Source organism: Ovis aries, chromosome 14, assembly GCF_016772045.2.
Source record: "Ovis aries strain OAR_USU_Benz2616 breed Rambouillet chromosome 14, ARS-UI_Ramb_v3.0, whole genome shotgun sequence".
Taxonomy (NCBI): Eukaryota; Metazoa; Chordata; class Mammalia; order Artiodactyla; family Bovidae; genus Ovis; species Ovis aries.
In genome coordinates this window covers 61,226,261-61,250,398 of record NC_056067.1, presented here as the reverse complement: position 1 = coordinate 61,250,398, position 24,138 = coordinate 61,226,261, and the positions used below count along the sequence as shown (strand labels likewise).

General features: G+C 41.1%; 2 protein-coding genes across 8 annotated transcripts in view; one reads left to right on the top strand and one right to left on the bottom strand.

Annotated features, from left to right (window-relative positions):
- Window positions 1-24,138, top strand: part of LOC114118046 (zinc finger protein 345-like) — a 62,024-nt gene continuing 37,886 nt past the window's right edge. For 2 of the 7 annotated variants that reach the window (XM_042231205.1, XM_060399088.1), the window contains exons 1-5: window positions 1-123; window positions 723-806; window positions 4,894-4,980; window positions 18,345-18,471; window positions 18,968-19,060. In XM_042231205.1, coding sequence (XP_042087139.1) covers window positions 792-806; window positions 4,894-4,980; window positions 18,345-18,471; window positions 18,968-19,060 — 322 coding nt within the window. In that variant the 5' untranslated portion in view covers window positions 1-123; window positions 723-791. Of the gene's footprint in view, window positions 124-592; window positions 807-4,893; window positions 4,981-18,344; window positions 18,472-18,967; window positions 19,061-24,138 lie in introns of all 7 variants that reach the window. The other 5 variants (XM_060399087.1, XM_042231206.1, XM_042231207.1 and 2 more) reach the window with 5 other exon arrangements.
- Window positions 19,985-21,497, bottom strand: LOC114118052 (prostaglandin E synthase 3). The gene has a single exon (XM_027978735.2). It carries the CDS (start codon window positions 21,360-21,362, stop codon window positions 20,880-20,882), a length of 483 nt encoding a protein of 160 aa, XP_027834536.1. The 5' UTR covers window positions 21,363-21,497; the 3' UTR covers window positions 19,985-20,879.

The window sequence follows — 24,138 nt, the reverse complement described above, 5'->3', positions numbered from 1 at the left end:
AGGTCACCTCTCCTTGGCAGCGGAGAAGCGCACTCACCTGCCTCCGTACCGCATCTTCCTCCGCGGCGTCTGCAGTATCCTGCAAACCCGGAATTGAGTTTAAATGACCGATAGAGAGTTCCGGTGAGGTTTTTTTTTTTTTTAATCCGGACTTCGTAGTCCCACAGCCTGTTGTCCTTCACACGTGGGTTTCGGGGGTCTCTGTGGACGTTGAAACTATCGTTCTCATTTTCCCGTCCCCAGTGTGTCCTCGCATCGCCATGAGAATTTCTGAAGTCCTTTATCTTAGCTGCAGGTTCCTGGGGCCCACGTCCGCTTCCTGTTAATACCGTTCTAGAGTCCATGTCCTTCTCTGGCAGCTCTGCCTTCTAACTTGTAGAGACCGCTGCTTAAAGTCCTGCATTGCCCAACCTCTAGGTCCCTGATCCACGAAGAGGTGAAGGAGGCTCTATTCTGTATGGAGTTTAGTCAGGGTCTTGCCTAAGGTTTGAACGGGAGGGTCAGCCTAGAACGTGTGGTTTTGACAGGAACGGCCCCGAGTTCTGAAGAAAAGAATAAAACTAAAAACACCTCGTTTGATTTTGTGTTCCAGAATCTGCTATGTCCGTGGACGTAGAGGATCGTGTTTTGTACCTGTTGAGATCCTCCCTCTGTGTGGGGCTGTGTTACAGGGACCTCGGTGTGTTTTTCTAAGTATTGAACAGCCTATTTTCAACACTCAGGGGTCCCTTCCCAAGACTGATCTTACCTGAGAAGGAAGCCCAGAGAAAAAGGAAAGCAAGGAGTCAGAAATGACTCGTTCCGAGGTAAGAGGCATAGTCCGTGTTTGTTCTGTCTCTCTCTCCTGAAATGCTGTTTCCTTGGACTTGATAAGCTTCTTAACTTCTGAACGGGTTTGTTTGAACTGACCCATATTCATCATCCGAAGGGACCCATTACCCTCCTGGCTATCAGTGTGACAGAAAACAGAGTATTGCCAGCCAAAGAAGCTCACTCAAGCTTTTAAGTCCCGAGTTTTTATTGCGGTTTAGCTACATAGGCAGGATTGATAACATCTCCAGCATTCTCCCCTCCTTAGAGGTTGAGGTAATAAGCTCACCTGGCTCGAAGCCCCAAAACTCTAGTCACTTTCTTGGTCTTTGTGAAATGGCCAGCCTCACAACCTGAGTCATCCCGTTATTAAACTAAAGGCCCACTGTAGGTCATATTGTTAGCATAAATAATCAGGGCCCACGGAGAGTAATAAAGCCACTTCACTCACTAAGGAAATTCCAAGAGGGAAAAACCTTAAGTTCGAAGAGTAGTTAAGAAACTTCCACAACCTGGGGACCAAAGCCTGCCAAATTCTTTTTATTTTTTTTCTTTTAATTTTAGTATTTGCTTAGTTTTGGCTATACTGGGATTTTGATGATGCACTTGGGCTTTCTCTGTTGTGATTAGGTGGAGCTACTATCTTGCTGTGAAACTCTGGCTCTAAGGCACCGGTTCAGTCATTGTATTAATAACTGGCAGGCTGTGGAGCTGGTGGGCTTCAGTAGTTGTGGCACACTAGCTTAGTTGCGTCAAGGCATGTGGGATCTTCCCTGACCAGGGATGGAACCCATGTCATCTGTATTGACAGGCAGATTGCTCACCACTGGACTATCAGGCAAGTCCCTAAATTCTTTATTACACAACACTGAAATCTAAATCTTTCCTTTCTGCCCTTTGACTTTTTTTTCCTCCTCTGATTTTTATTACCTTGGAACACCTCACCTGTTGCATTATGAAAAAACATTTTGTTGTGTTTACGTTCTATTGTATTGTTCAAAATAATGTCTAAGATGAGTTCTTTAGATGAGCTTTTTTCGCTACCTTTTAGCTATTTTGCTTCATTTAGTTTAAAATTTCAATTAGTCTATACAGTGATAACTTCATCTCTGCTGCTAAGTCGCTTCAGTCGTGTCCGACTCTGTGCAACCCCATAGACGGCAGCCCACCAGGCTCCCCCGTCCCTGGGATTTTCCAGGCAAGAACACTGGAGTGGGTTACCATTTCCTTCTCCAATGCATGAAAGTGACAAGTGAAAGTGAAGTCGCTCAGTCGTGTCCGACTTATAGCGACCCCATGGACTGCAGCCCACCAGGCTCCTCCGTCCATGGGATTTTCCAGGCAAGAGTACTGGAGTGGGGTGCCATTGCCTTCTCCAACTTCATCTCTAATTTGGCAGAATTACAGATTTATAGACTGTAATTACAGAAATCTGTAGTTTCCCTCTATTTAGGTTTTTTTCTTTTTTAAATTCAAAATTATGTTGGCTCTCCTAGATACAGCTGAGACTTCCATGTTCGTTTTCAGTTTGAATTGTTCTGAATTTGCAGTCACTGAAGTCTTTATGTCACCATATCTTCCAAGTAAAACGTGATTTTCAGTCTTTATCTGCTTCAGTAAAGGTTTACAGTTTCTTCACATAGGTCTGGAAATGTGTTCTAAATGGGTGTCATGCTATATTTGCTAATAAAATGTAGACTATTTCTCATATTGTGTTTTTGATCATTCTTACTAAAGAGAAAATATTGTTTTCAGTGAACCTAGGTGGCTCAGTGGTAAAGGATACGCCTGCCAAAGCAGGAGAACTGAGTTTGATCCCCAGGTTGGGAAGGTCCCCTGGAGGAGGAAATGGCAACCCCCTCCAGTATTCTTGCCTGGGAAATCCCATGGACGGAGGAGTCTGGATGGCTACAGTCCTTGGGGTCGCAAAGTGTCAGACATGATTGATGTGACTTAGCACGCATTCAAGCACAATTTGTAAATGTTTGTTTTACCATAGATGCTAAAATACATGAGTTTAAAAAAAAAAAGATGGATTAAAAATGTTTCTTCCAAAATATGTTACTTATGGATGGTTGCTTTTACCTTAAGTGTGTTTATGTGTGCATCTGTGTGTTCAGAAACCTAGGGTTTATATAAAAGCCATCATCATTTTGTGAATATTTTTATTTATTCTAACCTTTGAAAATGCTTCTTACATATTTTCCATGGCCTTCAGTTCAGTTCAGTTTAGTCGCTCAGTCGTGTCCGACTCTGCAACCCCATGAATCGCAGCACGCCAGGCCTCCCTGTCCATCACCATCTCCCGGAGTTCACTCAGACTCATGTCCATCGAGTCTGTGATGCCATCCAGCCATCTCATCCTCGGTCGTCCCCTTCTCCTCCTGCCCCCAATCCCTCCCAGCATTAGAGTCTTTTCCAATGAGTCAGCTCTTCGCATGAGGGTCCAAAGTACTGGAGCTTCAGCTTTAGCATCATTCCTTCCAAAGAAATCCCAGGGTTGATCTCCTTCAGAATGGACTGGTTGGATCTCCTTGCAGTCCAAGGGACTCTCAAGAGTCTTCTCCAACACCACAGTTCAAAAGCATCAATTCTTCGGTGCTCAGCATTCTTCATAGTCCAACTCTCACATCCATACATGACCACAGGAAAAACCATAGCCTTGACTAGATGGACCTTAGTCGGCAAAGTAATGTCTCTGCTTTTGAATATGCTATCTAGGTTGGTCATAACTTTTCTTCCAATGAGTAAGCATCTTCTAATTTCATGGCTGCAGTCACCATCTGCAGTGATTTTGGAGCCCCCCAAAATAAAGTCTGACACTGTTTCTACTGTTTCCCATCTATTTCCCATGAAGTGATGGGACTGGATGCCATGATCTTCGTTTTCTGAATGTTGAGCTTTAAGCCAACTTTTTCGCTCTCCTCTTTCACTTTCATCCATGGCCTTAGATTGTTTGATTTTAGTGAAATGAATATATAGTTCCATTTTAATATATGTATGCATGAAAATGTTCATATGGTTCGATCAGTTTGTTGCATGAAAATGTTCATATGATTTGATCAGTTATTTTTCTTGTATTTTTTATTCTTCACAGTTAGAGAAATGTCTATGAACTTTCTTTAGAGTTGTCCCTATGTATTTGTCTGTATATTATAGTTAAAGTTTAGAGTACATAAAGTAAATTTAAATTTATTTTAAATTATTTTTGTTGCACATCCAAGACTCTGTAAAAACTCTCAGAAATATATACAGTATATCCTAAATAGTTAAAATGATTGTTGCTACTGAGGATGCTATCATATTTGAACTGTAAAATTTATAAAACACTTGACGTTCAAAAGTAAGTATGAATGCTTACCTTACTATTGTATTTCGTTACTATTCAAAACGGTCATTCATGGAGCAGTTTTTGAACATCACTAGTTAAAAGAAGCTTGTTAACAATACTCTGAAAAAAATTAAGCTTGTTAAAATAAATGGCACATTTCTCCCAGTCAGGAACTCTTGGGTCAGAGTATGCTTTTGAAAAATATTACCTGTTTCCTTTATAGACAGTTCATCCTGTGTCATAGAAATACAACAATCAAAAATAAATATGCCCATGTGTTTCTGATTATTTTATCATTTCTTTTCCAGATCAGAATAGTTTCTGAAATGGTGTGTGGGTCATTTCTCATCTTTTTTGGGGTTTGGATTACAGTAGAAAATATTGCTGTGTAAAAGTCATATTATAGTACACCATCAGTTCAGTCCCGCTCCCAGGACTGAGATAATGAGATGAATTGTATGCATGGATTTACTTCAGTGAACTCTTTTCCTTCAGTTATTCTACCTAGTCATGACCCTCCCTCTTGAGATATGGGTTGGCTTCTGACCTTATGACCATTGTTACTTCCTTGTTTCCTTGGTAACGGTTACTATACGTTTGGTTTTCTGATCTTTATCATTGTCAAATAAATTCCTTAACAGCCTATATATGCTCACATAAATATCATTAAAGCACCCTTATTCCATCAGAGCTTGGATCCCCGTATGTATCTGTTTATCTGTCTTTCTTTCTTTCTCTCTCTGATCCCTCAGGCTAATTCTCTGGAGCGTGGAATCCTGCCGAGCTCACTTTCTCGCTCGGGCTTTCAAGACCTCCTCAAGAGAATGCCCTCTGCCTTCGTGAGTGGTACAAGCCCTGTGTTAAGGGCTTTACTGGTTCTCTGCATAAACCAGGGAATATCAGCACCTTTCTCTCCTTTACTTTCTTATCCTCGATTCCTGACCAACAGATTCCGGTCCATTAAAGGTCTGCAACATTAGGCTACAGATCAGGGAAGGTATATATGAAGTGAAATTTGCTTACAACACATTTTTAAAATATTTATTTGGCTGCACTGGGTCTTCTTGTGGCAAATAGGATCTTCAGTCATCCTTGTAATTTTCAAGTTCTTTGCTTGTGACATGTAAACTCTTAGCTACAGCATGAGGGAGCTAGTTTTCCTGATCAGGGAAAGAACCAGAGCTCTGTGCACTGGGAGCACTTATTCACTGAAGTCCCCAAAATAACATTTTTTAATGATAGATTCAGATCATAGTTTCCATAATAATGCCAAAATACACATGTAGCGATAATGCTTTCCTCCATGAACTTCTTACTCCGTGACTCATGGTTACTGGTTTAGGTGTTTCTGTGAGATTCCCGTGCTATGAATTTTTTTCCACTTGACTTGAACAAGTGTCTTGGAAAGAAAAAGTGAGGCATGTGCCTAAACTATCCCAATTAACAGGGTAACTTCATGTCTTCTTACTTTCTTTCTGCTTTGGAAAATGAACACTCATGCGTGTTTAGCAGATGTAGGGTTTTGAGAGTGGGAATTTCAACACAAACCCAGGTCTGATCTTTTCCAGTATAGTCCAGGCTCACATCACAGAGTCTCATCACAGTTTTGTATTTTCCGAATGTTTCAGTTCAGTTCAGTTCACTTCAGTCACTCAGTCATTTCCGACTCTTTGTGACCCCATGAATCGCAGCACGCCAGGCCTCCCTGTCCATCACCAACTCCCCAAGTTCACTCAAACTCATGTCCATCGACTCAGTGATGCCATCCAGCCATCTCATCCTCTGTCGTACCCTTCTTCTCCTGCCCCCAATCCCTCCCAGCATCAGAGTCTTTTCCAATGAGTCAACTCTTCTCATGAGGTGGCCAAAGTACTGGAGTTTCAGCTTTAGCATCATTCCTTCCAAAGAAATCCCAGGGTTGATCTCCTTCAGAATGGACTGGTTGGACATCCTTGCAGTTCAGGGGACTCTCAAGAGTCCTCCAACACCACAGTTCAAAAGCATCAATTCTTCACCACTCAGCTTTCTTCACAGTCCAACTCTCACATCCATATATGACCACTGGAAAAACCATAGCCTTGACTAGATGGATCTTTGTTGGCCAAGTAATGTCTCTGCTTTTCAACATGCTCTCTAGGTTGGTCATAACTTTTCTTCCAAGGAGTAAGCATCTTTTAATTTCATGGCTGCAGTCACCATCTGCAGTGCTTTTGGAGCGCCCAAAAATAAAGTCTGACACTGTTTCCACTGTTTCCCCATCAAAACTCAATTTTTATGTAACCTTAATTCTAGTTGTGGCTTCCCTGATAGCTCAGTTGGTAAAGAATCCGCCTGCAATGCAGGAGGCCCTTGTTAAGAATCTTATTAGTCCTAATTTATGCTCAACTGTATTAAAATTTAAAATACAGCTCAGTGAAAATAAAGAATATCATCCTCTAACATTATGTACATTTTAATCCATTCAAAATTACCTGAGTTTAGTGACATGAAAAATTTTCTCTCTTCTTTCTAATGAGCATATATTCCCGTTTGAGTGTATGTCTGTACTCAGTGGAGTTGAGTTTGAGTAGGCTCCAGGAATTGGTGGTGGACAGGGAGGCCTGGCATGCTGTGGGCCATGGAATCACAAAGAGTCGGACACTACTGAGCAACTAAACTGAACTGTATGTATGAAAATATTAACATGACTTGATCAATTTTTTATTCTTTTTTTTTTTTTTTTTTTTTGCTTTGTGTTTTGGAAGAACTTCTAGAGAAGGGAATGACTACCAATCCCAGTATTCGTGCTTGGGAATTTCTTGTACAGAGGAATCTGGCAAATTAGAGTCCATGGAGTCACAAAGAATGGGACATGACTGAATGACTAAAACTTTTCTTGTTTTTAGTATTCTTTACAGTTATAGAAGCTTGTGAAACTGCTGCACTCAATATGCCAGCAAATTTGGAAAACTCAGCAGTGGCCACAGGACTGGAAAAGGTCGGTTTTCATTCTGGTGCCAAAGAAAGGCAATGCCCAAGAATGCTCAAACTACCACACAATTGCACTCATCTCACGCAGTAGTAAAGTAATGCTCAAAGTTCTCCAAGTCAGGATTTTGCAATGCATGAATCATGAACTGCCAGATGTTCGAGCTGGTTTTAAGAAAGGCAGAGGAACCAAGATCAAATTGCCAACACTCACTGGATCATCGGAAAAGCAAGAGACTTCCACAAAAAACATCTATTTTTGCTTTATTGAGTATGCCAAAGCCTTTGACTGTGTGGATCACAATAAACTGTGGAAAACTCTGAAAGAGATGGGAATACCAGACCGCCTGACCTGCCTCTTGAGAAACCTATATGCAGGTCAGTAAGCAAGAGTTAGTACTGGACATGGGACAACTCACTGGTTCCAAATAGGAAAAGGAGTATGTCAAGGCTGTATACTGTCACCCGCCTTATTTAACTTATATGCAGACTACATCATGAGAAACGCTGGGCTGGAAGAAGCATAAGCTGGAATCAAGATTGCTGGGAGAAATATCAATAATCTCAGATATGTGCATGACACCACCCTTATGGCAGAAAGTGAGGAGGAATTAAAAAGCCTCTTGATGAAAGTGAAAGAGGTTAGTGAAAAAGTTGGCTTAAAGCAGAACATTCAGAAAACGAAGATCATGGCATCTGCTCCCATCACTTCATGGGAAATAGATGGGAAACAGTAAAAACAGTGGCAGACTTTATTTTGGGAGGCTCCAGAATCACTGCAGATGGTGATTGCAGCCATGAAATGAAAAGATGCTTATGCCTTGGAAGGATAGTTATGACCAACCTAGGTAGCATATTGAAAAGGAGAGATATTACTTTGCTAACAAAAGTCCATCTAGTCAAAGCTTTGGTTTTTCCTTTAGTCATGTGTGGATGTGAGAGTTGGACTATGAAAAAAAGCTGAGCACCGAAGAATTCATGCTTTTCAATTGTGGTGTCAGAGAAGACTCTTCAGAGTACCTTGGAGTGCAAGGAAATCCAAACAGTCCATCCTAAAGGAGACCAGTCCTGGGTGTTCATTGGAAGGACTGATACTGAGGCTGAAATCCCAGTACCTTGGCCACGTCATGTGAAGTGTTGACTCATTGGCAAAGACTCTGATGCTGGGAGGGATTGGGGTCAGTAGGAGATCGCAATGACAGAGGATGAGATGGCTAGATGGCATCACCAACTCGATGACGTGAATTTGAGTGAACTCCAGGAGTTGGTGATGGACAGCAAGGCCTGGTGTGCTACGATTCAAGGGGTCGCAATGATTCAGACATGACTAAGCTACTGAACTGAACTGAAATGAACACAAACCTCTATCAACTTTCTTAGATTTGTCTCTGTGAATCTGTGTGTGTTTTATTACTTGAAGTCTAAAATACAGTATGAAAAGGCAAAATGATGGTATACTAAAAGAGGAACTACACAGCTCAGTAGGTGCCCAATATGTTACTGGAGATCAGTGGAGAAATAACTCCAGAAAGAAAGAAGGGATGGAGCCAAAGCAAAAACAATACCCAGCTGTTGATGTGACTGGTGATAGAAGCAAGCTACAATGCTGTAAAGAGCAATATTGCATAGGAACCAGGGATGTCAGGTCCATGAATCAAGGCAAGTTGGAAGTGGTCAAACGAGATGGCAAGAGTGAATGTAGACATTCTAGGAATCAGAACTAAAATGGACTGGAATGGGTAAGTTGAACTCAGATGACTATTATATCTCCTACTGCGGGCAGGAATCCCTCAGAAGAAATGGAGTAGCCATCATGGTCAACAAAAGAGTCCAAAATGCAGTAGTTGGATGCAATCTCAAAATGACAGAATGATCTCTGTTCGTCTCCAAGGCAAACCACTCAATATCACAGTTATCCAAGTCTATGCCCCAACCAGTAATGCTGAAGAAGCTGAAGTTGAACGGTTCTATGAAGACCTACAAGACCTTTTAGAACTAACACCCAAAACAGATGTCCTTTTCATTATAGGGGACTGGAATGCAAAAGGAGGAAGTCAAGAAACACCTAGAGTAACAGGCAAATTTGGGCTTGGAATGCGGAATGAAGCAGGGCAAAGACTAATAGAGTTTTGCCAAGAGAAAGCACTGGTCATAGCAAACACCCTCTTCCAACAACAAAAGAGAAGACTCTACACATGGACATCACCAGATGGTCATCACCAAAATCAGATTGATTATATTCTTTGCAGCTAAAGATGGAGAAGCTCTATACAGTCAACAAAAATAAGACCAGGAGCTGACTGTGGCTCAGATCATGAACTCCTTTTTACCAAGTTCAGACGCAAATTGAAGAAAGTAGGGAAAACCGCTAGACCATTCAGGTATGACCTAAATCAAATCTGTTATGATTATACAGTGGAAGTGAGAAATAGATTTAAGGCCCTGGATCTGATAGAGTGCCTGATGAACTATGGAATGAGGTTCATGACATTGTACAGGAGACAGGGATCAAGACCATCCCCATGGAAAAGAAATGCAAAAAAGCAAAATGGCTGTCTGGGGAGGTCTTACAAATAGCTGTGAAAAGAAGAGAGGCGAAAAGCAAGGGAGAAAAGGAAAGATATAAGTATCTGAATGCAGAGTTCCAAAGAATAGCGAGAAGAGATAAGAAAGCCTTCCTCAGCGATCAATGCAAAGAAATAGAGGAAAACAAAAGAATGGGAAAGACTAGAGATCTCTTCAAGAAAATTAGAGATACCAAGGGAACATTGCATGCAAAGATGGGCTCGATAAAGGACAGAAATGGTATGGACCTAACGGAAGCAGAAGATATTAAGAAGAGGTGGCAAGAATACACGGAAGAACTGTAGAAAAAAGATCTTCACGACCCGGATAATCACGAAAGTGTGATCACTCACCTAGAGCCAGACATCCTGGAATGTGAAGTCAAGTGCACCTTAGAAAGCATCACTACGAACAAAGCTAGTGAAGGTGATGGAATTCCAGTGGAGCTGTTTCAAATCCTGAAAGAGGATGCGGTGAAAGTGCTGCACTCAATATGCCAGCAAATTTAGAAAACTCAGCAGTGACCACAGGACTGGAAAAGGTCAGTTTTCCTTCCAATCCCAGAGAAAGGCAATGCCAAAGAATGCTCAAACTACCGCACAATTGCAGTCATCTCACATGCTAGTAAAATAATGCTCAAAATTTTCCAAGCCAGGCTTCAGCAATACGTGAACCGAGAACTTCCTGATGTTCAAGCTGGTTTTAGAAAAGGTAGAGGAACCAGAGATCAAATTGCCAACATCTGCTGGATCAGGGGAAAAGGATGAGAGTTCCAGAAAAACATCTATTTCTACTTTATTGACTATGCCAAAGCCTTTGACTGTGTGTGTCACAATAAACTGTGGACAATTCTGAGAGATGGAAATAGCAGACCACCTGACCTGCCTCTTGAGAAATCTGTATGCAGGTCAGGAAGCAACAGTTAGAACTGGACATGAAACAACAGACTGGTTCCAAATAGGAAAAGGAGTATATCAAGGCTGTATATTGTCACCCTGCTTATTTAACTTCTATGCAGAGTCCATCATGAGAAATGCTGGACTGGAAGAAACACAAGCTGGAATCAAGATTGCCTGGAGAAATATCAATAACCTCAGATATGCAGATGACACCACCCTTATGGCAGAAAGTGAAGAGGAACTAAAAAGCCTCCTGATGAAAGTGAAAGAGGAGAATGAAAAAGTTGGCTTAAAGCTCAACATTCAGAAAACGAAGATCATGGCATCCGGTCTCATCACTTCATGGGAAATAGTTGGAGAAACAGTGGAAACAGTGTCAGACTTTATTTTTGGGGGTCCAAAATCACTGCATATGGTGACTGCAGCCATGAAATTAAAGACGCTTACTCCTTGGAAGGAAAGTTATGACCAACCTAGATAGCATATTCAAAAGCAGAGACATTACTTTGCCGACTAAGGTCCATCTAGTCAAGGCTATGGTTTTTCCAGTAGTCATGTATGGATGTGAGAGTTGGACTGTGAAGAAGGCTGAGCGCCGAAGAATTGATGCTTTTGAACTGTGGTGTTGGAGAAGACTCTTGAGAGTCCCTTGGCCTGCAAGGAGATCTAACCATTCATTCTAAAGGAGGTCAACCCTGGGATTTCTTTGGAAGGAATGATGCTAAAGCTGAAAGTTTAGTACTTTGGCCACCTCATGCGAAAAGTTGACTCATTGGCAAAGACTGTGTTGCTGGGAGGGATGGGTGGCAGGAGGAGAAGGGGACAACAGAGGAGATGGCTGGATTGCATCACTGACTCGATGGACGTGAGTCTGAGTGAACTCCGGGAGTTGGTGATGGATAGGGAGGCCTGGCGTGCTTCGATTCATGGGGTCACACAGAGTCGGACACGGCTGAGCGACTGAACTGAACTGGAAGTACATAAACTGAAGTAAAGTTTCAGCTCTGCCTTTAATGGCTGTTTGTTAAAATATGTGCCAAAAGGAACAAGAGCAACCTTACTGATTATTAGTTATTTCTCTTGCACTTTCAAGAGTGTGATAAAAACAAGCACAAAGATATAGAGTATATACTAAACAGTTAAAATGATTATTTTTGCCAAGGTTGTGGTTACCCATAATGTGAAGAGGAAATAAAGCCAAGGAGTGTCTTAGAATACAGAAACTGTAAAAACAGACCCATATTGTCTCATGTCTGGGAATTGTTTTCCAATGCGCACCCAGATCATGACATTTTTGGAGGCTTGTTCGGGGACTTGGAGTCTCTTCTACACCTCCTCACTTCTCCTTTCTCATAGGGACCCTCTGCCAATAGGCAATTGCTGTGGCAGCAACTGAGGAACTCTGGCCAGCGTTATCCTCTGGTGCATTCCAAAGGCCCCACTGCTCACTGCACCCAAAGTAGCTGCCGTTTGAATGGGTGAGGGTCTCTCCTTTTTCTTTTTTGCAAGTGTGGACTGTGCCAACCAATATTGTGTGGACACAGGTCAGACACGTAAAAGACATTAGGGCGGCCGCCACAGGAAGACTCCCATGTGAGGATAGGGGGCACACAGCATGGATCACGCCACAAGGACATTCCCCACACCCCCTGCCACCCCCCTGCAAGGCAACTTCTGTCCACCGTGTCAAGCATATAGCGCTTGAAACAAAACAGAGACCATTGTCCCTTGGCCACCACCTCCCGTATATAGTGTAAGGCGGATTCCTCAGCCTTCTTCCCTGTCACTTTCACTTCTTTCCCTTTTGGTCTGGATTGATTTACAAGAGCCTGGTTGTTGCCTCTGAGCCATCCCAAGAGTGCCTTCCACGTTTCAGGGAATCACCAAATGGTGAGTCACCTGGTTGCACCCGGGAATCTCTGTCTTTTTCTGCCTGTGTCACCTGGTGGCTTAGCTGCAGGGTTCTCAGAGGTCTTCTCTCTCTGTCGGATGCGATTGTTGGGACACTCGGCCATTTTGTGCATTAGTTGCACCGAGAGATCGCTGGGAGAAAAGCTACTCCTTGCTGTCAGCCAGTGACTCTCAGTACTCCCATTCTATAGAAGGTAGGCTAAGAGTGGGTTCTGTTACATCCCAGGAGGCTCTCTCATACTCAGACTTTCGCTACATTGTCAGAAACTGGAAGATTTTGACCCTTCAAAAGGCCTGGCTCCAATACAAATGGGGGACCCCAAAAAAATGGCCTCTGAATGGCACACTAAGGGAAAGGACTCAGAATTTCCTTGCATTCTGTTGCCTCTCTGTCTCCTGTCCCTCTCTGTCTGTCTCCGTCAGATTTCCTAGATGACCCCTACTCGACCTTTCATATCCACATGATCTCTAGGAAAGGATTCTGAGGTTCCCTTTGGTCCAGGTCTTTCTTCTGTATTCAAAAGCCTGAAGGATCAAAAACTGTCCTAACGTTCTAAAGAATCCCCTTTAAGGAAGCTTATCTTTCAGGTGGAGAGGAAACCAAGCTTCCCCCACTCCTGAACATCCTAAAGTATTCCTTTCTGACTACTACTCTTTCTCAGGCCTGGGAAGTACCAAGCTTCCCTCATTCCTGCAAATTCCCTTAACCCTTCAGATTCTTCTGATGGGACAAAGACCTCACTTCCCATCAGAGGGACACTCCAAAATTTTTATGAGCTGAAATGCCCCTGATATCAGAGTCAATTTGAGCACTATTTGGTCTATATTTTAGCTATAAAACTAAGACTACAGAAAGGAAACATGACTTTTTGGCACAGGATGGCCCTGATATCCTTTAGACTCTGGAGAAAACTGCTTAAAATGAAATTTTCTTTCTCTTGGAAACTTCAAAACCAATTCTCTTTGCATATACATTTAAAAACAACTACCCACTCCAGTGCTTTTGCCTGGAGAATCCCAGGGACGGGGGAGCCTGATGGGTTGCCTTCTATGGGGTCGCACAGAGTCAGACACGACTGAATTGACTTAGCAGAAGCAGCTTGTTAAAAGGCCTGTCTAGAAAAGCTTGAAATTAACCCTTTCTATGTCCTTGAAATACACTGCCCACTTTGCCTGAGACCTGACTCAGCTTTGGGCAAATCAGAACTTCAAGCCAAACAAACAAACAAAGGGTCAAAGAGATGTTTTAAATGTCAGGCAGGAAACTATGAGATCTCTGTATGCCTGGATTTATATAGGTCTCAGTGTGCGCTCTGTTTCTTTTTTTTTTTTAATAGTATTGCTGAAGTTGTAAGTGAGTTCTAATTTAATTGGCCTAAAAGAAAGCAATCACTTACAAATCAGACAATTCTAACTACAAGAGAAATTAACCTAAATGAATTTCAGATTCATGTGAACTGGGAAATATAAATATTAAATATCTAGTATTAATGTTTGTTTGCTCATCTAACGTAGATATGTCTAAGAGTCATTAGCACAGTATTTTCATTGTGCCTAGGTTTATTATAAGTTAAATATTGTTATATTTTTATATCTGTTACAAGTTTGTCAACCAGCAAAGTACCTCTAGGAAAGGGAGGAAAAAAAACTTCAAAGAAAATGTAAAAGAGATATGAGCTTTCAGAGAAACTCTTTTAAGAATAATTATAGTTTAGAAATGTCTGTCTAAAACATTCTCTAGATTTTGGTAACCTGAATTTCTAGGGCTGTGCTAAACTAAGTAACAGAAGTTTATTGAATAGCTAGGTCATTTCCAAATAAAATAAGATTCTGAAACATTCACTACTGAGGACTAACTTCCTCTTACAGAGAAACTAGAGATTTTGAACTATTTATGAATAATGCTTGATGTCATCCTGAGATGTTCTCTAGATTTGTTTTTTGTTTTGTTTTTTTTTTTTAGAAATTATCACTGGTATTTATGTTCCCCAATCTACAGAATGCTTAAGTTCTTGGTTGCTTAAGAAAAGCAGCATATTTATTTTCAGTAAAGAAGGTATGAGGAATGACATTACATTTTGTGAAGGGAAAAAGAAGTAGGTCTGACTTACAGGCGGCTGTTTCAGGATGGGAGAACCAAGTAATGGGTATAGAGAGTGATAAGGTCTTATGGAAAGTGGACCCCAAGGGAAGAATTTTGTGCATAAATACAAGTTCTATTGATATGCTGTGCTGCCTTTGATAATGGATTTTAAGTTTCTTTACCTCTGATGTGATCTGTTCTAGGTTTACCTATGAAATCTTCTTTGTTAGTTTGGCTAAGTGAATATATTATTTCCCAGTGATCTATGTGATTTTATCTGACTGAGTGTTATATCCCCTTTTGATATTTGTCCACAAAACTTCCTAAATAACTTGACTTCTAGCTGCCTTTGGAATGCTTCAGAGGGCCCCTGAGACATCCCAAGGAGCTATTAAACTACCTGGGTTCATTGGACATGTTAAATTACATGGGAAGTACTGTTGAAGGGGTGATAAATCTTCTCAGATTATACTGTATTCTTGTGTTACTAATATAGATATCCTAAAATTATGTGGAGTTCATATAGATCTGATATGCCCTAATAAAATGTGGTGAACTATAATTCTACTTATCCTGTTAAAGTGTTACAAGTCACAGCAGTGACCAGGCTACACTGTCAATTGCAGTTTAATCAGATTTAAACATGCCTTCTATGGTTTCACTCTGATCCCTTTGTAAGAATACTGCTACTTCATGATTTATGGAAAAGATTTTCTAAGGTTAACTGATAAACAAGTTTTGTTTGCTATCTGGTAAGCTGGTACCAGACTGGAATTTAGTCTAATCTCTATGTCAATAGAACAAAGTTTTATTAGAATGCAGCTTTCAATAAGAGATTATGAGTTTCTTTGCCTGAAATGACTTGGCAATAGCAATAGCAAGGTTATGGTACATGTAAACAAAGCTCCTTCTCTTTTACAAAAATAACCCCTCATGGTTAGACTTTTGCCATCCTGATGTCCTTAAACCATGGCCATGGTCTGCTTCTCAATCAGGGAATTAAAAATTGGTGAAGAACAGCTGTAAATCAAAGAGTCAGGACTATGGGAAATCTAACATGGCTGCCTGGCTTTTCCCAGCTCCCTGAGAAACCTCATTTATACTTGATGGGTTAAAGCCTTCCCTGGCTACAGGGTTAATGCATTCATAATGAAAATATTATGTTTTACTAAATATTAACTTTTTTTCATTGTTAAACTAAGTTTCTAGTTTTGTTAATTAAAGTCTAGTGTTTACTAAGACTCACTTCTGAGATAGTTCCTTCTTATGTTATATTTTTTAAAGATTTAATTAAATTATAAAGAGGACACTCTAAGTTTGTTTCTAAAACTAATCTCAGTAAACAATCTTCAGATAAAGATTAGATGCTCCATGATATACAACCAGGAGATTACCACCTGGCTATAGTCATTTAAGAAGTGAAGTCATTTGACCTGGGGTATACTGGGCTCTACCTAATGAAAGTTCTTGACTTTTCATTCTTACATCCCAACTAATAACTGCTGCTGCTGCTACTGCTACTGCTGCTAAGTCGCTTCAGTCGTGTCTGACTCTGTGTGACCTCATAGACGGCAGCCCACCAGGCTCCCCCATCCCTGGGATTCTCCAGGCAAGAATACTGGAGTGGGTTGCCATTTCCTTCTCCAATGCATGAGAGTGAAAAGTGAAAGTGAAGTCGCCCAGTCGTGTCCGACTCTTAGCGACCCCATGGACTGCAGCCCAAAAGGCTCCTCCATCCATGGGATTTTCCAGGCAAGAGTACTGGAGTGGGGTGCCATTGCCTTCTCCAAATAACTGCTAGCTATAACTATATTATTTTCTATGTCACTTGTTTCAGAAGATTGTTTCTTAGGTTACTAAATGTGTGACTGAGCCTGTGATAAAATGTTGATATGCAGCTCCATATACTATCAATGACTGTAATAATGTAAATCTAGATATGGGGAGAAGCAACAATAGGGAATATTTTCCGGGATCAAGAGGCTAATACGACAGGTATGGTCCAGAGACTTTTGCTACTCACAAGGCCTGCTCTAGAAACAGCACATTGAATGGCCTATCATTGGAACCTTCCCTAGACCTGGGAATGAGACTACCCAGTGCCATGGGACACAATGGCCAAGAAATGCCCCCAAAACATGATCAAATATCTGGCTATGAAGGGACCCTGCTGACTGGACTCTGCCAGCTGTCTCTACAAAGATGGCATCATGACCCACAGCAAGCTCCTGACTTTCAACCCCACTCCCCCACCCCCCCAACCCCCATCCCCGCCGAAAGCAGTTCAGGGTAGAGATCAGAAATAAGGCACTCTGTGCCCTGGGAAAAACCCAGAACTAGCCTTCTGAGAGTGAGATATTTTTAGGTAAAGATTTTATGAGCCCAGATTCTTGCTTCTTCTCGTACCTAGAGAAACACTAACGTCATGAAAGAATATCCAGTCCTGGTTCTCCTGGCTAGCCCCTGAACAGCTTTTCTACTTCTCTTAATCTATCGACCATGTACCTTTAACTTTCCTGTAAACTTTGCGTCTTCTAAAATACCACAAATTTCCAAGTGGTCGTGCAAGAATATTCCCTGACTAACACCTAGACAATGCTGAAACAAGTCACCTTATTCCATGGACTCTCATCTCCCTCCATAAATGCTCCCTAAGAGAGTAGGCAAAAGGAACCCAGAGCCCCATGTGCTCCTGCTCAGCCTCAAGAAGCCAGAGCGGTCATCGCCTGTTTTTTCCTTGAAACTGGATTCCCAGATGTGTGAGAAGCGAAATGGGTAGATAGTTAGACATGAGCAGGGTATCAACAAGGGCTAAAGAATTGGCCCTAAAAATAAAGAGAGGGAGGTATGTGGTGACCCAGGGATAAAAGAATAGATAAAACCAAGGAGAGTCTTGGAACAGAAAGGAAACACAGGAACGGAAAAACAAGACCCCTTACCATCTTTCCCTCCCCCATGTTGTAAGTATTGATGGATTTCAGGTCCTCCTGAGCAGTTTAAATGATCTCCCCTCCTACCCCATAAGGAGAAAGTGTTTTTCTTACTCTTCCGCCACCCAGTATATGTGCCTCATCCATTCACCAATGATCCACTAGACCCCATCCCACTCCTTGTACCCTGGCTATGAACGTGGACTGAGGACCCCTGTTCAACAGCCATTCTCATTTGAGCTGGCCTGCTATTCTAACAGCGTCCCCCATTCTAATAAACTTTATTTTCCTCTCATTTTGTCTCATGTCTGGAAATTCTTTTCCAACACGAGCCCAGACAACAAGAAAGGTTACTATCCTATTAGACCTGTTAAAATCTGTAAAACAATTAAAGTTCCAATTAAGTATGAATTCCTACCTTACTATTCTATTTCATTGGAATTCAAAATCGTCATTCATCGAGCAAAATTTTCAACATTACTAAGTCAAATAACCTTGCTAAAAATGTGACACTTAGGTCCACTTCAGAACTCTTGGCTCAGAACACTCTTTAAAAAGAGAGAAAAAAAAAAATTCTGTTTCTTTGATAAAAAATTTATCCTATATCACAGGAGTAGGACACTGAAGAATAAATATGCTAATGTTGCCCTGATTATTTTATAATTGCTCTTTCATATAAGAATAGTTTCTCTAATGGCTTGTGGATCAGATTAGTGTGTAAAAAATATATTTTGTAATAACAGCCAAGCCACTAAATCATGACCAGGTTTCTGAACTTACTGTTTTCATCTTCGGTCGCATTAGGAAGTCTTCCCACGGCTACATGGCGTCTGTACTGTGTATTTCAGGGACAGCTGACGTTCCAGGATGTGGCCATAGACTGCACTCAAGAGGAGTGGGAATGCCTGGACCTCGGTCAGCGGGAATTGTACAGGGACGTGATGTTACAGAACTACGGGAACCTGGCCTCCTTGGGTGAGGATAACTGCCTTCCAGAATCCCTTATCTACCCACTGGGTTTTAGTTCTGTCATGTCAAGAATGTCTTTGAAATTTTCTGCTTCCCACAGTAGTTTCAGATCTCTGCTTTCTAGGGGAAAAAAGGGTATTTGTGAGTTTAGAAAGAAAGGCTTCATGACAATTCGTTATGCTGGTGATGTTTTTCTTCCTTAATGTACTCTGCCTCCTTCCTTCTAGGTTAGTGGTAATTGTGTAAATTCTGTGATATTAAATAGTTGCACCCTCTCTTAATTTCACTTTGACACTACTTTACTTTTGCCTTAGTACTACTTGACCAGAATCTCAGGATCTGACTGTTAGGTGTTTGTTAGTATTGTATAGCAGCTTTGAATAAAGTATTTTGGGAAATCGTTTTCTAGAACAAAATGTTCTTTCATCTCATCTGAACACATGTTGGATTCGATACTGATGAATCTCTTAACAACACAAGTATTCCTTTCTCTGATCAATAGGTCTTGTCTCTAAGCTGGACCTGGTCGCCTTTCTGGAGCAATTGAAGGATCCCAGAAATATCAGGAGAATGGGGACCATAGCCATTAACCCAGGTAGGTATGAATGGATGGAGATGATGACTCAGATGAGAGGTCCAAGGAGAGAACTCATCCTTCGTCGCATAGTTTTGGAAGATTTGCTTCAGTGGAAAAGGTTTTTGACAACCTGGGTTTGTGTCATAGAAATGTATCACCTGCCCCATTCTCTCATGAAATCATTCATGAATTTATCTCCAGTGATTACTTTTCTCCATCACAGTGTGAACTAAAAGTCTCCTCTTGGCTTGTGACAAACTCCATTCATTCATTGCTCTTTGATTTCTTGGGGGCCCTAGGAAAACTCTGCCCATTTCTGAGTAACTGTATGACAGTCCTTTTAAAGTTTCCTTCTACCTCTACACAGATATGTGTGAGTGGAGTGGTAGACAAACTGCCAAACTGCTAGGAATACTGGGGACGGGTTTTTGTTCTCTGATTTATAATTTCCTATCCACTGGGAGTGCCACATAGGACCTTCTAAATAAATTTCAAATTCAAGTAAATTTTCACTGCAGAAAGCAAAACCTGGTGAAAATGAAACAAGGCATATCTCAGGTTGACTTCAAAGTTTCTCTTTTCCTTATATGATCTCATATTAAATATCTTTAGTGTATTTGCCCCAATTCTAACATGCTAAAATACCTTATTATATTCTATTCATAGAGTTTTGTGTTTTTTTGTTTTTTTTTTAGAGGAGGACAACACATTTAGTTTTATTTCAATCAAATCACAACACTTTCTTTTCCAACTGTTGCAAAGTGCATCTACAATTTTCTATTACAGATCCACTTTTAAAAGGTTTTCTCTGACATTACAGCAAGCCTTTGTTTCCCCCAAACAGAGGAATATTCCCAAATTCTTCCTCAAGTAAAAATAAAAACTCCATTCCAGTAAATGGCAATACATGAAATTACAGTAAACCAGACACTTGAAAGGATAGCCAAGAAGTCTTCCAACAGTTTATTAGAAAGAATGTAGACATTAAAAAAAATCCTCACTGTCATGAACATAAATTGAGGTTTTCAGCCCAGGTACACGCTGAATCCAAAAAAAAAAAAAAAGGAATAAAAAAATCCAATAGTGTATTAACATTTTTTTCCACTCATTTGCCATACTGACAGTGCAAATACAAATTTGGTCTAAATGTACAGACTCTCAAGCAACAATGTACAGCCTTTCTTCGTCCTCCATGCTAAGAGATGTAAAAGTTTAAGGGTCAAACAATACCAAATGTACAGGCTTCAAAACCATCTAAGTTAGGGCATTCACTAGTTTTAGCTAAGATACATCTGGAACACTGACAAGTGATCACTTACATACAATAATGTGAAGTAAATTTTTTGAAAAATAAAACTTTAGTGGAACAATCCTGAAGGATATGGCAGAGGAATAACATGTTACCAGTTTAAAAGTATCAACCAATTCTTTCAGCCACTTTTGAGTCCATGTTCTAAAATCTAAAATTTAGTTACTTTCCCTAAACCAGAGAGCTTCCTATCATGTCAGTATCTATGTTATGAGTAAAGGAGACTTAGGTGAGATTTTTATTTATCACAACTGCTGTGTCAATTGCCTAGGACCTCAACAGCATCATGGAAATCTGGGAAATGTTCATGCACAAGGTTATTGCCTTAGCTGACTTAAAACTGCCCCATACAATGGTACATATCAACCCTTAGTGAAGCCTTAAAAAAAACAAACAGGTTGAAAAATGGGTTAAAGGAGGCAAATACAGCATCTGCCTTTAGAGCTATCAACTCAGGAATTCTCTCAATTATGAAATCTTGCAGAGAAGTTATTTTTCTTTCTCAAAATCCAGCGATGATAATATCCCTTACTCCAGATCTGGCATTTTTTCATCATCACTGTCTTGTGAATCATCATCTGCTCCATCTACTTCTGGTAAATCTACATCCTCATCACCACCCATGTTGTTCATCATCTCGGAGAAACGATCAAAATTAGACATGTCCTCGTCAGAATCATCTTCCCAGTCTTTCCAATTATTAAAGTCCACACTAAGCCAATTAAGCTTTGCCCTTTCTTTCGTTAACCTTGGCCAGGACTGGCCAGATTCTCCTTTTCGTAAACAACATAAAATCGATCTGTCCGTTCTTTTATGCTTGGAATCATTTGGATCAATACAGTGAAAAAGATCAATTTCATTTAAATGTTTAAAATTATCACTTCCTCCAAGACAACTGAATGTAAGTTTTGATTTTTCAAAATTTACATTAACATCTTTACTGTCTTCAACACAAAACTCAATGAAGACATAGTCCCTCCGATCGTACCACTTTGCAGAAGCAGGTTGCATCGTGAAACGGGGCAGGGGGACGGGCGAACGGGTGGGCGGGCCTCTCCGGCGGCAGCTCCTGGGCAGGCGACTCCTCTCCGACCCCGGCGTCTTCTCCTCAGTCGCGGCCTCTTCTCGCTTTCCTCAAGCGACGGCGGCGGCGGCGGGCTCGACCTCTATTCATAGAGTTTTAAAATAAATTGACATGAGGTCTTAGTACATTTTCCACTATATTATTAATGGTTGATTTAAACTATGACTATTTTTAGATTATCTAAAGAAATCTTTATTAAAATTTCTAATTGGAATATAGCTGTTTTACAATTTTGTACTCCTATACAGCAAAGAGAATCAATTATACATATTAGTTCAGTTCAGTTGCTCAGTCGAGTCTAACTCTGTGATCTATGGTCTGCAGCTTCTCTGTCCATCACCAACTCCAAGAGCCTGCTAAAACTCATGTCCATCGAGTCAGTGATGGCATCCTACCATCTGAACCTCTGTCGTCCACTTCTCCTCTCATCCTCAATCTTTCCCAGCAGTAGGGTCTTTCTCAGTGAGTCTTTTCTTTGCATCAGGTGGCCAAAGTATCGGAGCTTCAGCTTCCCCATGTACTTCCAATCAATATTCAGGACTGATTTCCTTTAGGATGGAGCGGTGTGATCTTCTTGCCGTCCAAGGGATTCTCAAGAGACTTCTTCAACACCACAGTTCAAAAACATCAGTTCTTTGGCACTCAGCTGTCTTCATGGTCCAACTCTCACATCCATACAGGACTACTGGAAAAATTGTAGCTTTGACTACATGGACCTTTGTCAGCAAAGTAATGTTTCTGCTTTTTAATATGCTGCCTAGGTTGGTCATAGCTTTTCTTCCAAGAAGCAAGCATCTTTTACTTTCATGGCTGTAGTCACCAACTGCAGTGATTTTGGAACCAAAAAACTAAAGTCTATCACTGTTTCCACTGTTTCTCCCACTCTTTGTCATGAAACGATCTAACCGGTGCCATGATCTTGGTTTTTGAAGGTTGAGTTTGAAGCCAGATTTTTCACCTCTTCTTTCAGTTTCATCAAGAGACTCCTCAGTTCCTCTTCGTGAGAGAGTCATTTCCTAGGCAGGTTGATTAAAAGTCTAGGGGTCCTCAAGGAGAGAGGGGTCTGGAATTTTCAAGGAGGAAAAAAAGGACAAAATTGTTTTCCCTCTACAAACCTTAGGATTATGTATCCTGCCAGAGGACAGTCTCTGGATTAAACGTTCTGTATAATCCTTTATCTTAGTTCACCTCCATGAATTGCAGCACACCAGGCCTCCCTGTCCATCACCAACTCCAGGAGTTCACTCAAACTCACGTCCATCGAGTCAGTGATGCCATCCAGCCATCTCATCCTCTGTCGTCCCCTTCTCCTCCTGCCCCCAATCCCTCCCAGCATCAGAGTCTTTTCCAGTGAGTCACCTCTTCGCATGAGGTGGCCAAAGTACTGGAGTTTCAGCGTTAGCATCATTCTTTCCAAAGAACACGGAGGACTGGTCTCCTTTAGAGTAGACTGGCTGTATCTCCTTGCAGTCCAAGGGACTCTTGTCAAGAGTCTTCTCCATCACCACAGTTCAAAAGCATCAATTCTTCAGTACTCCGCTTTTTTCACAGTCCAACTCACATCCATACATGACCACAGGAAAAACCATAGCCTTGACTAGATAGACCTTTGTTGGCAAAATAATGTCTCTGTTTTTGAATATGCCATCTAGGTTGGTCATAACTTTCCTTCCAAGGAATAAGCGTCTTTTAATTTCATGGCTGCAATCACCATCTGCAGTGAAATCGGAGCCCCCCAAAATAAAGTCTGACACTGTTTCCACTGTTTCCCCATCTATTTCCCATGAAGTGATGAAACCAGATGCCATAATCTTAGTTTTCTGAATGTTGAGCTTTAAGCCAACTTTTTCACTCTCCTTTTCACTTTCATCAAGAGGATTTTTAGTTCCTCTTCACTTTCTGCCATAAAGGAGGTGTCATCCGCATATCAGAGGTTATTGATATTTCTCCTGGCAATCTTGATTCCAGCTTGTGCTTCTTCCAGCCCAGCATTTCTCATGATGTAGTCTGCATATAAGTTAAATAAGCAGGGTGACAATATACAGCCTTGACGTACTCCTTTCCCAAGTTAGAATCAGTCCATTGTCACATGTCCAGTACTCACTGTTGCTTCTTGACATGCATACAGATTTCTCAGGAGGCAGATAAGGTAGTCTGGTATTCCCATCTCTATAAGAATTTTCCACAGATTCTTGTGTTCCACACAATCAAAGGCTGTGGTGTTGTCAATAAAGCAGATGTAGTTGTTTTTTCAGAACTCTCTTGCTTTTTATATGATCCAAGGGATGTTGGCAATTTGATCTCTGGTTCTTCTGCCATTTCTAAATCCAGCTTGAACATCTGGAAGCTCTTGGTCATGTACTGTTAAAGCCTCGCTTGGAGAATTTTGAGCCTTTGTTGTTGTTTGAAATGAGGAAAATTGTGTAGTAGTTTGAGCATTCTTTGGCATTGCTTTTCTTTGTGATTAGAATGAAAACTGACCTTTTTCCATCCTGAGGCCACTGCTGAGTTTTCCAAATTTGCTGGCTTATTGAGTGCAGAACTTTAGCATTATCATCTTTTAGGACTTGAAATAGCTAAGCTGGAGTTCTAACACCTGGACTAGCTTTGTTGGTAGTCATGCCTTCTAAGGCCGACTTGACTTTGGATGCCAGAATGTCTGTTACTAGGTAAGTGATCACACCATCGTGGTTATCTTGGTCA

Excerpts from the sequence above, each read along its gene's own strand:
- LOC114118052 (XM_027978735.2), bottom strand. The coding sequence starts at position 21,362 with ATGCAACCTGCTTCTGCAAAGTGGTACGATCGGAGGGACTATGTCTTC.